A 13913-nucleotide genomic window follows, 5' to 3' on the forward strand; every position below is an offset into this window, starting at 1 on the left:
TATATCAATTCATGTCATGTTGAGCCAAAAGATCTTCTTCCAACAGTGCATCACTCTTCTCTTTGGCGCCGACTAGCTTGGTGAGATAATGGCCTCTGCGGATCCTTTTCTTCTCCCGATGCTAGACTACAACGTCACTTGGGATGTTACCATATTCATTCTCCTCTAAGGGAAGCAAGGAGAAAGATATGTTGTGGTTTTCTTTGCATTAAAATATTTTCTTGATCTCTCCTTGCAAGTGATAAGGGTCTCTATTATTAAGATTGGGAAGAGCAGGAAGCTAAGAGGTGCGTGAAGTTTCATCACCCCCAACTTCATGTCACAACACCCAAGTGATGACCCCTTGTAAGGGGCTACACGGGACGGCTATCGAGTAGGTAAAGCCGTCGATGTCCCTGATCCACACTCGAGGGGTGTAGGAGAGGGAATAGTTGAGGTTCTCTATATGGGATAGGAGAGAGAAGAATCTCGCTGCCTCCGTGTCACTCATGGATACAACAAACTCATTGGGACTCCTGACGAAGCCATGGATTGCTCATAGCAAAGGAGTTCCTTGAAGGGTAGTCACAGGGGTAGGCCCAAGAGGAGTTGGGCCGTGGGGAGTCCACCCAGGGGTAGTCGTAGGGGTAGGCCCCTTAGGAGTTGGCTGAGTGGAAAGAAAGTCTTTTGGAGAGTACAGCCCATGACCTCTCCTCCTACGAGGGGCCCCATGATCACAGGGTCCATACTCTCTGGACATGCAGACATGTTTGATTTGGGGGGATTGGACAAACACAGACACAAAGAAGAAAACAAACACAAACACAAGAGTGGGTAAGCAACGGAAAGAAAATTTACTTAAAAGACAATTTACTACTTAAAACTCAAGTTCAATTTACTAAAACTATGAAAAGACAATTTACTTAAGACTTCATCATATGTTACCATATATCTCCATAAGTAACATTCACCATATGTATCGAAAAGATTATTCATATACCAAATTATCATATATCTCCATAAGTTACATTCACCATATGTATCCAAAAGAGTATTCATATACCAAATCGAGGTCCAAAAGAGTGTTCAAGTACAAAATTTATATCCAAAATTGAAGGAAAAGAGAGGATGGAAGAGGAAAAGAGAGGATGCATGACGGAAAAGATAGGATGGAAGAGGAAAAGAGAGGGGGAAAAGAGGGAGGAAAAGAGAGGGGAAAGAGAGGGAGCGGAGAAAAGATAGGGGAAAAGAGAGGATGGAAGAGCAAGAGAGAACAAAAAAGGGAAGAGGATTGAAGAGGAAAAGAGAGGGAGGGGAGAAAAGAGAGGATGTAAGAGGAAAAGAGACATCAAAAAAGGGAAGAGGATTAAAGAGGAAAAGAGAGGGGAGAAAGAGGGGGAAAAAGAGAAGAGAGGAAATAAGACAAGAGAGGAGAAGAGATAGGAGAAGAGAGGAAAAGAGAGAAGAAAAGAGAGGGGAAAAGAGAGGAAAAGAGAGGGGAGAAAGAGGAGTGAAGGAAAAGAGAAGAGAGGAGTGAAGGAAAAGAGAGGGGAGAAAGAGGAAAAGAGAGAATTCATGATGGAAAAGAGCGTAGTGAAGGAAAGGAGAGGGGAAAAGAGAGGGAGGGGAGAAAAGAGAGGGGGAAAGAGAGGATGGAAGAGGAAAAGAGACAACAAAAAGGGAAGAGGATTGAAGAGAAAAAGAGAGGGGAAAAGAGGGAGGGAAAAGAGAGGAAAAGAGAGGGGAAAGAGGAAAAAAGAGGGGAAAGAGAGGGACGGAGAAAAGAGAGGGGAAAAGAGAGAATGGAAGAGGAAAAGAGAGGCAAGAAAGAGGGGAAAAAAGAGAAGAGAGGGGAGAACAGAGGAAAAGAGAGAGAAAAAGAGAGGGGAAAAGAGAGGATGAAGAGAAAAAAATAGAGGGGAGAAGGAAAAGAGATGATGGAAGAGGAAAAGAGAGGGGAGAAGATAGAAGAGAGGAGAAGAGTTCCTACGTCCATCATTGTAGCTAGTGCTTATGGCACTAGCTGCAAGCCAATGTATTCATGAAAAGAAATATAGGAAAGAGAGGAAGCACGTTCTCACCTAGAAATTATGTGTCCTAGCACCGGATGATCTTGCTCGGAAGAGGAGGTGTTTCATGTTTATTGCCCTATAAAAGAGATGAAACATACCATTTCAAGAAAACTAATTAGTGAAAGGAGGAGTTTGAAGAAGCAACATTCCAAAGGGTATGGAATGAGCAGACAAAGAGAAGCCTACAAACAAGGAGAAAGCACAAAAATAATAGGTAGAGATTTCATACTCTTCTTAGGAAGGGAAAGTGAAAGTAGAGGAAGGGAAACAAGAGGAGAGGTAGAAAGAAAGACAAAGAATCCAAACAAACTTGAAATAGAAGGGGAAGAGAGGAATTCTTATTAAGCCTTCAGATGGAAAGGGAGTTGCAACAAGTCTTGTAGATGCAAAGGGACAATGTAGGAGAGGATGGAGAGGTGGTAGGAGGAGGGAGGAGGTAGGAGTGAGGAGGCAAGGGTTGCAGGTGATGGCAAGCTAAAAGCGAAAGCGAGGGAGGAGAACGTCAGAAAAATAAAATGCCCACTCACCTCCCAAATTCACCCAAGCCCCCCCAAAAACCCTAAACCCTTAATCCCAGAAAACCCTATTTTGTCGGTATGGGTGTGGGTATATGCTGAACAACCATATGGGTATGGGCATGGGTATGGGTGTGGGTATATACTGAATGACCATATCGACATCCATACCAACGCTCTATTTTTACTGATGTCCATACCAACGCTCTATTTTTACTGATGTCCATACCAGCGCTCTATTTTTATATACCCATAGTCATACCAACGCCTGTACCGATGAATTTTGGGAGCCAAAAACCCATGTTGTTCGTCTGTGTTGCTATTTGAAGGGATTTAGGGGGGATTTAGGCCCCGGGGTGTTTGTTGGAAGAGACGGGATTAGGGGGTTTGAGGGATTTTGGGGTGTTTGGGTGTTTCACTTGACTTGGGGGGATGGTTGTGGATGTGTGTAGGTGGAGACGATGAGTAGTGACAGCTCATCGGATAAGGGGCCACACCTCTCGGGAGTTTGGAGTGGCTTCGTGAGGGATTGCCTTGTCCTACATGCATTGTAGGTGAGGGATTCATCATCACTCATGCGCCACTTTGCAGATGTATGGAGAGGAGCCACCAAAAGATGATATTGGTTGACATGCTAGTGCATGAATGATTCATGGATATTTATATTGCTTGTCCTTGTTGGACACACTAACCTTACGTCATTAAATTATATAGGATGAGGAGAGCAGCGAGGGAGCATGTGCACCACCACCACATATGTTTGATCAAGATGATCTTCAAGAGGATGATCCTCTAGAGGAGAACGAGGGTATGGTGAACATGATGGATTCTTTTTTTGGAGACACCACAGGAGATGGGGATGAGATGTCTGAGCATGAGACCGAGATGCAAGATTTGGCATCAACATTGTTGTATGATGGTGCGAGGACATCAAAACTACGAGCTTGCCTCTCGATCTTGAATTTGCAAGCAAAGTATGGATGGTCAAACACAAGTATCTCAGCCTTGATGAGGTTTGAAGCCTTAATCTTAGTATCTCATTCCTAATTGTTTTGATTAGTTAGTATCTCATTCACAAGTTTCTTGGATATGAAAATTGTAATAGGTTGCTCCAGAAAATACCATGCCCAATTCCAGAGACGAAGCCAAGAAGATGTTGACGATGGTTGGGATGGATTATGACACCATCCATGCTTGCCCTAATGATTGTATTTTGTTTCATCGCGAGTATGGCGATTTGGTTAATTGCATGGAGTGTGGAGCACAGCGCTACAAAGAGGACTTGTGGAGTATGGAGCACACGGCCATAGATAGGACTTGATGGGGGAGACGAACCCAGTGAAGGTCTTGAGACATTTTCCCATCATCCCCAAAATACAACACATGTTCAGATGCAACTCCATTGCGTAACTGTTGACGTGGCATGCTATACACCGGTCCACCGATGACACTTTGAGGATCCCAATAGATTGTGCTGCTTGAAAGCACATAGACAACATGTGGCCGTACTTTGCAAGGGAGCCATGCAATTTACATCTTGGGCTCGCACAATGGATGGCGTGAACCCTTTCGGGTTACGCTCCACATCTTGGTCGACATGGCCCATAGTCTTGGTGAACTACAATATCCCACCATGGCTAACAATAAAGAAGGGACACCTCAGGCTTGCCCTACTTGTGCCTACGAAGTACAAGGCAAAAAATATAGATGTGTACATGGCACAGAGTTTCTTGCATCCATGGATCTCGATATGCCACACGCTTGGAACATCAATGCCTTTGGATTGATTTCATATTGATTGCTTCATCCCTTCACTTTTATATTTGTTGCTAGAGTCATAGTTTATCTACTATCACTCTGATATACTAAAGGCAAGGTTGATCTCTTTTAATCTCACTTGTGGTCTTCTCTATAGTGATGACAATATAACAACCGTAAGTCAGTGTTGAAGCATGGCTTTTGCATCATGTACCAAATGTTTTAACATGCATCTTGTTATGATGGTTCTGACTTAGTTGACTTACCTTCAATGCATGGAGGAAGCCAAATGAGATTGTAGCACGTTTTCTAACACTTGTGATAAAAAATCCACAAATTAATAAATAGTTTAGTTGTACATTTCTACCTTCATGTACTAGATGACTAATAGGAATGTACCACTTTAAAATGGGGTCCCTTGCCGATTAACATTTTTAATTTTTGGATTTTCTAGATAATCACTACTACAAAACCAGGTAGAAATGGCAACCCAAAAGTGACATTTCTACATTATTAAATGGCACTTTCTTGCCGCCATTTCCACATGTGCCATTTTTTGGAAATGGCAACCAAAAGTGCCATATATTTTGCCATTTTTACATATGAAATGGCAACTAAAAGTGCCATATAGTTTTGCCATTTTCACATACAAAATGGTAACCAAGAGTGCCATATATTTTGCCATTTTTACGTATTAAATGGAAACTAAAAGTGCCGTATAGTTTTGCCATTTCCACATGCAAAACGGCAACCAAAAGTGCCATATATTTTTGCCATTTTATGTCTTAAATGGCAACCAAAAGTGTCATATATTTTGCCATTTTTATGTATGAAATGGCAACCAAAAGTGCCATATATTATTGCCATTTCCACATGCAAAATGGCAACCAAAAGTGCCATATACTTTTGCCATTTTAATGTCTAAAATGGCAGCCAAAAGTGCTATAAATTTTACGATTTTTATGTATGAAATGACAACTAGAAGTGCCATATAGTTTTGCCATTTCCATAATTGAAATGGCAACCAAAAGTACCATTTATTTTTGCCATTTTTAATGCATGAAATGGCACTACATTTGAGACCAACTGTGAAAGAAATGGCAAAAGGTGACATAAAAGTTATGTTTGAAATACCAAAACGTGACATAAAAATTGTCAGTTATTATATTCGAAATGACAAAAGATGAATTAAAATTTGCAAGATTTTATGTTGAAAATGGAAATAAAGTGACATACAAAATGTCAGTTATTATGTTACAAATAGCAAGAAATGGATTCACAATTGTCATTTCTTATTTGATAAACAATAGCATTCAAAATGGACAAAAGAAAATTAACTTCTACTAGCTTTTAAAATGGGCCAAAAAGTTATATGACATTGGAATCTTAAATGACTAAAATTTTACATTTGATACTTGGTATCCATTAATAAAATTTATTGTCTAAGTGTGAAAGATTAATCAAAAGTCTTAAGTGCATCAGTACTCATAGTACACAATGTGAAGAAGTCATATAAAATTATAAGGAATAACTTTTATCTTTTATAACGCAAACATTTTACTTGATAACAAATATTATTCGATAATTGATTGAGAAATAAATAATACAATTTTTACATTAAAAAATAAAACATAAAATTATCAAAACATTACATGAAGAGTTTTCTAAGCAACATTCAAGCCTACGGCTTGACCCAATGTCTAAATCTCATCATTTTCTTTAAATATACAAGCATCCTTAATGATTGCATCATCAACTTGTACTGCTACATAACCAACTCCTATTGATATAGTATGAACTCTAAATAAAGGATCCAAACTAATTATTGTCCCTATTCCAACTATGTCTTTTGAGTCCTTATGTAAGATCTTTACTCGTTGTCCCCTTCGAAGAGCATCAACCTACAAAAATGAATTCAAGAGATCATTAGTAGAATATTTGTTTAAAATATCTTTATGAAAAATATCCGAAAACGTTATGGTCAATACCATACTAATTAAGGAAAATAAATAAATTTAACTTACTTGAAAAACACATGTCATTTGTTTATGCTGTTGTCTTTTCTACTCCAATTGTTGATTGATGAACCTTTTAAAAATAAAGTAAATATGATACTTATTAATGCTTCATGTGAATGCTTTCTACTCTACTTAAAGATCCATAAACCTTTTCAAAACAATATCTACAATACACACACGCACGCATGTGTGTATGTGTGTGTTTGTATGTGTGTGTCTGTGAGCATGAATCATCTTTTTTGTGAAAATTATAATGAAGTAAGCATGAAATTTACCAAAGGTAAAGCAAAAATATTTTTCCTCAAATCATTAAGTTGTTCTTGCAAGGCATCCATAGCCTTATCCTTTTCATGAAGCTTTCTTTGCAACTTAGCAGTCTTCTCATGTATCACTTGGTCTAAATCACCGATTGCAAAAAAAAATTTACCACAAGTAGTCTTTTTAGTAGGTACAACCCTCGAGAAGGTCACTTAGTGTAATATGTCTATATCACGTGCGTTCACTGATTCTTTTATAAATCCCTATGTAACCTATTTCTTGCATTTCCTCATACCCTCTCAGAGTCTGTGAAATTTTATAAAATTTATAAATCCCATACTATAAATGTATTTTTTTCCCAGAGGAATTTTAAAATTCCTTATGTGAGAGATACATTATGACTTTTGGAGGTATATTTTTACCAAAGACAATATGAGATACTCGGGGATGTAAGATATCTACATCTTTGAATATGAATGCATGGAAGAGAGGTTCCAGCCCGAGTAGTGCCCAACACAAGCTCAGGCCCGAGGCCCAGGTTCAACTCCTTATAATGCCGAAAGACTAAGAGAGGAAAAAAACCCAAAACCAAATTCTAAATCTAAAACTACACGATGGTCAACAGACAGGCTCCAAAATGAGTGGCGAGAGACTCGGGCTTGTAGCAACCATGTAGTGGAAAATGGACATGTTGGGTATCAACTCGAGTGACTCAAATTCTCGAGAGATTAGATCAAGTTGATGTATTCTCTTTTGTCTCAAAGGTCATTTTAGTGTTTACCATTTTGATGGTAATCTCTCTCTCTCTCTCTCTCTCTCTCTCTCTCTCACACACACACACACACAATCTTAAATAAATCACATCAAAGTTTGATGGAGAGTTTTATAGCAACATTAGGACATACCATGCATTAAAAATGGACTTCTTCTCAATGCCCAACATGTTTGTGTTTGTTGGACATCTCTTCAATTGCAACATTTCCCTTTTGATGGCCTCCTTTCAGTACAGTCTCCATCTATTGCCCTTGGGTATCACAAGCTCAACCAAGTCATTCAAGAGGATCTCCTATAGCTACACACATTCAAGACCTGGTTGGAGACAAGAGAGCTTCCAATGAAGCTCGGCTTCTACAGAGACCGCTTCTTAGAGGAGGAATTCATGGTCTTGCCAAAGTACACTCCAATCCACTTACCGCATTCAATGATGATCTCCATCGGATGGTTTCGAGTCTCATTGTATCAACTCAATATCAAGAGTGGATGAGCTGAGGGGATGCCCAAGAAGAGCCGACTATGCATGTTATGTGATTGGCAAGAAGATGTCCCGTATACTATGAGATATGCAATCAATACTATTGTCTCTTTAGGGATGATTTTGGGCCCCTTTCTAGACTTCTTTCATACCCAAACCAAAAGTGCCTTGCTACGTTCATCAGGTATGACATCTTATATTTAGACCATCTACATCGATGGAGTGATATTTCCTCTTCACATGCAAGAAAGCAATCTCAACAACTCCACAAGATAGCAAACATATCAATTAAGCCAGTCATATCTTGTGATCAATGTTTTCCAAGATAGTGTTTTCTCGAGCTCAATGTTTGTAAAACAATCTAGATCTTACCACGAACGTCTCTAGACAATGTGGAAAAAAATTCAATCAAATGCCTCTAGAATGCTGACTAGAACAATAAAAATAGTCAATGATTTTGATCACTAAACCTTTAAGACAGCACACTGTTTGCTGTATTCGACTGAATCCAAGAAATCCAATGAAAAGTTGAAGTTTAATTGGTTGCAGGTGTCCAAAAACAATCTAACTTACCTCTTATCTTGTCAAGAGTTTTTTCACACCATCTAAGCTCTCACACATACATTTTACAGGGTACTTCTTGCTCCATCAATGGACCTTTCGGGCTCTTTAGGGCATTCATCTTCTCTTGTGATCAACTCCCAATAGCCTTTCTATTATAATACTTTCCATCATGTAGGACCAAGCACTAAAGTTGCCCTTCGTACGTTTTCACCAATAATCTGTGTTGACCTATGAATCCTCGAGTCCCATGATGCTATCACCAATGCAACACCTTCAAGGGTTAAAAAAGCATCCAAAGATTTGGGTTTTTATTGACTTCTAGAATCTATTCGACCACCATTGCTTTTAAATCAATTTACATTGCATATGCATAACCTACAGCATGTACATCCAGTTCAAACAATTGAACTATAGTAGTTTACAACAACTTTTTTCATGTTTTGTACTGCTAATATCTTTCAAATGGTGACTCATATGCAAATACTGTAAACAAAAAAGTTGTAGACAATCTATAGGCCCAAAACTTTCTAGTTAAACACAAATTCCAATTCCTTGCATATTATTTGCTATTTACCTCCAAAAAGAGCCTCCTGCTCACAAGTTTGCTGCTGTCATAAAATTGCCAAACTGTCAAGCATGACTCACCATCAAGTTGTTACTATCACCAATTCAACACCTTCAAGGGTTAAAAAAGCATCCAAATGTCTGGGTTATTATTTATTTCCAGCATCTATTCGACCACCATTTCTTTTACATTGCATATGCATAACCTACAGCATGTACATCCAGTTCAAACAATTGAATTGTAGTAGTTTACAGCAACATTTTTCCTGTTTTGGACTGCTAATATCTTTCAAATGGTGACTCATATGCAAATGCTGCAAACAAAAAGGTTGTCGACAATCTATAGGCCCAAAACTTTCTAGTTAAACACAAATTCCAATTCCTTGTACATTCTTTACTATTTACCTCCAAAAACAGCCTACTGCTCACAAATTTGCTGCTGTCATAAAACTGCCAAACTGTCAACCATAATTCACCCATCAAGCTGTCAGTCCAAATGTCCACATAGAAATTGGCATACAAGCCATCAAGGTGTAAATCCATGTCACAAATGTTTATCTCAACATGAAACAGCATCTATCATTCCATTTTTTAGCATGTATTCAACTCCTACCCATGCAACAAATTGCTTCAACAAGCATCCAATCCTTGCATCCAGTACAATCATATATTCAAATCCTCTTGCCCACGCGAAAAATTGCTTCAACAAACATCCAATCCTTGCATCCAATACAATCGTCCATAGGTAGCCAAGGCTTGAAATCTGCATTTCTATTGTACCTCATATTCCACATCACCATGACCTCAATGGTTCACTCAACTTGGCATGCATTCCAAGTGCATCCAATGTGCTCATACATTGGGCATTTTGCACTCTTTAACCCTTGGAGCCTCAAATTTGGACAAGAAAATTTAGTCTCTGTAATCTATAATTTTTGCTTGTCTGCACCATATTTGAAGAATGATTTCTTCAACAAAGTTGTATAGCTTAAAGTCAGCATTTCAGAACTTCAATCTGCTTGTCATTCTGATTGTTCAATTAAAAGTTATGGCCTCTTGTCATGCTCCTCTTGCTTAGGTTCCTCGTGCCCCCCCCCCTCCCTTACTTCAGGCCCCTTCACTCCCTTCATCCCCTCAACTCCATTTAACCCCCTTCTCATGCTCCTCTTGCTTAGGTTCCTCGTGCCCCCCCCCACCTTACTTCAGCCCCCTTCACTCCCTTCATCCCCTCAACTCCATTTAACCCCCTTCTCATCTTTCAGCCCAATCCTCCCCCTTTTCCCATTGCGCTTCCCTTTCCTACCATTGTCAGGGTATTGGACTTTGGTATCTCCAATGACAAGGAAACAACATGTAAGACTCCTAGCAGGCTTGATTTGTCTCTCCTAGATTATTTGGCGGCTTGGAGGCTAGATGCACCATGTTTCAGCAGACATCATCTTTGGCACCATGTTTCAGCAAAGACATCATCTTTGGAAGACATCCAAAAGACATGTATGCTAGCATCCAAGTATTGAGGCCCTATGTTGTTTCGTATATGAGAACTCTAGATCCATGGAATGTTGGGGTATTAGAGAAACTTATGCAGATGTTTGAGTCAAATTACACCAACTATCATGAAGATGATTTTTATCTCTTCACATGAAGATGATAAGAGGAGGGCCAGAGGGCTCATTTATGAGGGCCATAAAGTCAGCCAGCAAGGGTGCGGTGAAGGGGCCCAGCCAAGTCACTAGCACACACAACAAGGGCACTCGGCCCCCACTTATATGCAGCCATCACACAGCCCCAGAAAGGGGTGCCCACATCCCAATAAAGGGGCCATGTGGGGATGGTTTTATGACAAGCTGAGTCAGCTAGAAGGGCCAGATAGTTGGTCCATATTTTTGTGTCTATATAAGTTGCATCTGGAGCATCTTTCATAACTAAGCAACTTAGCCTGGCAATTGTTCTTATGGGCCATTTAAAGCAGTAACATTGGGAGAATTTTTCATATCACTCAAAATTGAGAAAAGGCTGTAGACATGGTTTCGAATTAGCTCAACATCACTATGAAGTGCAATGAAACACCGAAGTTCCAGTATTAGCTCACGACAAAGCACATGAGGATGAACTGTATTTCTGAAAAGGAACTCAACTTCAACCCAAGCCTCCGTAGTGGCAAAAGAAAGAGTGAAGACCTGTAATGCCATCAGGAGTGTTATATATAGACATTGCAAAATTGCTTTACATGAAGACTATAAGTTGCAAAGACTTGCACTTGAAACATTTCTACATAAATGGCAAGTCTGCCAAGCTTTAGAGCCTCTTTTTGCCCATAAAATATTCCATCCATTACCCACCTACCTCCACAAACCCTGCATGCATCCTCGTCCGTTGAAGAGCATTCAATGTCATTGTCATTTTCAATCAAATGTTCCAAAAATTGCAACTTGACATCCAGCTCCAACTTTGATGAGCTTAACAGAGTACGAAGGAGGAGGAACAAACTTGGTTCTACAAATCTGAGAGCTGTAACTTTCCGAAGGGCTTCTCAATGGAGCATCTACATCAACGTGGCCAATCAGTGAGAGGCAGTGTTGGAGGTTAGGTTGTCACCTCTGCATCTATGAGCCCCCAAATAAGGAGAGCATGGGGGAGGGGCAACAGGGTTCGGGATGGCCACATGGATCTCTAGAGAGGTAGAGATGAGAAGGAATGCAAGGCTGCCACATGGGCAGCACATAGGATGCAATGTGGGCAGCAAGTACAACATGTACATCAAATCAGCGCTGCCACATATATAAGGAGAAATATGTGGCTGTCTTTGGGACCTGCAGACAAGCTAGAAGCCTGCACCAAATGTCTGAGCAGCAGCAGGGACTGTACAGACCTGATTAAAGAGAATCTGGTGGATAGAACTGTACGGAACAGTACAGATAGGATTAGGGCAAGAAAGGTGCAGGTCGGAGGAAGGACAGTAGTAGAAATTTAAGCTCTATGCTATATAGATTGGGAATGCACTAAGATTCTACAAGATGACCTGACGATTCTACCATGAAGTACTTATGTAGTCACCTAGAAGAGAAAGAAATAAACTTTGCACTAAGATCACACGAGATCAAAGATTTACAAGAGATCATTGAAAATTATGAAACAAGCAAGTGGGATTCAAGGCCATCTCCACAAAAATCAAAAGAGAGAGAGGAAAACCTGGCAACCCTTACAGCTTCCTTCCATGATGAGGAAGAAAACCAATGGAGCAGCTACTAATGAAATCGCCAAGGCTAAGAATGGATTAGCTATGAAAGAGAAAGAAGAGATGTCATTACACAATAAATTATTTTATGTGGAAACAAGTTTGAAGACAAAGGAACAAGAGGTTTTGGATGAACCGTCAACTGCAAGAGTGGAGCTCTAGAGCTGGGATGTGAGAGACATGCGCAAGACTTTTATAAGCAGCATTTTTGGCATCAAAATCAGGACACTCCACTTGAGAATGGATTGTCCTATCTGTCTGCCTCAATCTACCCAACTTGTATAGCATTTGCATTTTTGTGGTCACCTAGCCTTACTAGCCAATTTATACTGCAACTACACACTACGATTCCTGGCAGTTAAAGATATTGAGAAGGGAGCAAGTCATCTAGATGAAGAGAGTCTATGGAACTATGGTACAGCAATGACTCATAACTCAAGGCACTACAGTCCATAGAGGCCATGCACAATATGTTGTTGCATCACATATGGTCCAAAGCACAACTACATTGCTTGAACTAAACCTCCGGTACCAAATATGAATACTAAATTCCCTACAGTTGAGTTGTATGTGAAAGAAATTACTATTCCAAAACAATAAATTACAGTTCAAAAATAAGGCTTACACCTCCGACTTAGCAGAACATGACTGAAACACAAGACATCAGATCGATGCAGTAAAACAATAAATCATAGCTCAAAAGAAAGACTTAACCCCTGGATGAAATCTAAGATGAAGTGCTTCTGATGTCGACTGATTGCTGCCATGACTGGTAAAAACCCAGTAGGCATTGATAAGCAAAATAGTAGAGGACAGGTTGAGCAAAGTGGCTGCAGTTGGTGAAGCAGAAAAGGAAACGTCGAAGCCTAGGTAAAAGATGATGCCCATTAGAACATTCTAAAATAAATTGGAATCTTCTCAAAATAACAACAACAATAGAAGTCTTCTATGAGGGCGATGAAGGAGCAGAATCTACAAAACCCCAAAGGAGAAATCATTACGCAATTATCAGGCATGTCTATCCTCATTCAAAAACTATATCAAGTAGAAGTAGACTCACAATATCGGAAAATTTGCGCTGCCCCATAGCAGTGGACGTACAAAATATTTCTGCAAAAATGCTTCCTTCTGATTGCTGCGGGTGTTATCATTTCCAGACCAAAGGTACCCAAACTTCCAAGAAAGAAGAGCGAATGTGTAGACAATTCACTACAGCCAAGAGTCAAACCCACAATAGAAAATAGACGAAGGCAAAAGCCCATCACTGTTTCTCTTTCCTTTCGTGACTAATACAAAATCCCCACCAGTTTAATTACTTCATTGTGCAGAGTTTCATTTCTTTGCCTGCGAAGGGCATGAATCTTAGGGGTTGGGAATCGGGATTTTGGAAGAGCACATGCACGGTCCAAGTTTCAAGAAGACATTGGTTGCATTGGGCGGGAAATTGGTACACATTTAGACTCTTAGAATCCTCTTGTCAAGTCATCCATGATTTTTCTATCAAAGGGTGGACATACTCATTGCATAAGATATGTTGGATTGTATTTACATTTCAACTCTGCATAATGTAACCTTGTAGTTAAATTATGAGCCGGAGGCACTGTCCTATAGGCTTCAAGCATTAAGGTGGATAGTATTTGGTCCGCCACGGCTCTCAGTGAATGTCTAACTCCTGTAAGAGCCTCCAACAAGCCT

The 13913-nt window shown here is 39.9% G+C and overlaps 1 protein-coding gene across 15 annotated transcripts; it reads right to left on the reverse strand.

The window, feature by feature from the left end:
- Nucleotides 1-6062: 6062 nt before the first annotated feature.
- Nucleotides 6063-13480, reverse strand: LOC147901361 (uncharacterized). Of its 15 annotated transcripts, none has more exons than XR_015541136.1 (6): nt 13279-13480; nt 12933-13084; nt 9386-9438; nt 8991-9021; nt 8426-8669; nt 6063-6225 (listed from the first exon to the last, which is right to left on the reverse strand). XR_015541136.1 is itself a non-coding variant. In XM_087375847.1 (4 exons), the coding sequence occupies exons 1-4, from the start codon at nt 13478-13480 to the stop codon at nt 6221-6223; spliced, it is 291 nt and encodes a 96-aa protein (XP_087231973.1). In that variant the 3' UTR covers nt 6063-6220. The 15 variants fall into 15 exon arrangements, 3 of the variants coding, with proteins under 3 accessions (XP_087231973.1, XP_087231974.1, XP_087231972.1); XR_015541135.1 differs by having other exon boundaries at nt 8991-9024; XR_015541134.1 differs by having other exon boundaries at nt 8991-9043.
- Nucleotides 13481-13913: the final 433 nt, after the last annotated feature.

Source organism: Dipteris shenzhenensis, chromosome 6 (assembly GCF_047967505.1).
Source record: "Dipteris shenzhenensis isolate YYH24624 ecotype China chromosome 6, Dip_SZ_1.0, whole genome shotgun sequence".
Taxonomy (NCBI): Eukaryota; Viridiplantae; Streptophyta; class Polypodiopsida; order Gleicheniales; family Dipteridaceae; genus Dipteris; species Dipteris shenzhenensis.

Bases quoted from the DNA above. Each gene is read 5' to 3' on its own strand.
- LOC147901361 (XM_087375846.1), bottom strand. From the start codon at position 13,480: ATGGGCTTTTGCCTTCGTCTATTTTCTATTGTGGGTTTGACTCTTGGC. The intron at 13,085-13,278 runs GTGAGTCTACTT...TCTTTTACCTAG, and splicing joins AGCGCAAATTTTCCGATATT to GCTTCGACGTTTCCTTTTCT. The intron at 9,439-12,932 runs GTTAAGTCTTTC...TATGGTTGACAG, and splicing joins ATCTTAGATTTCATCCAGGG to TTTGGCAGTTTTATGACAGC.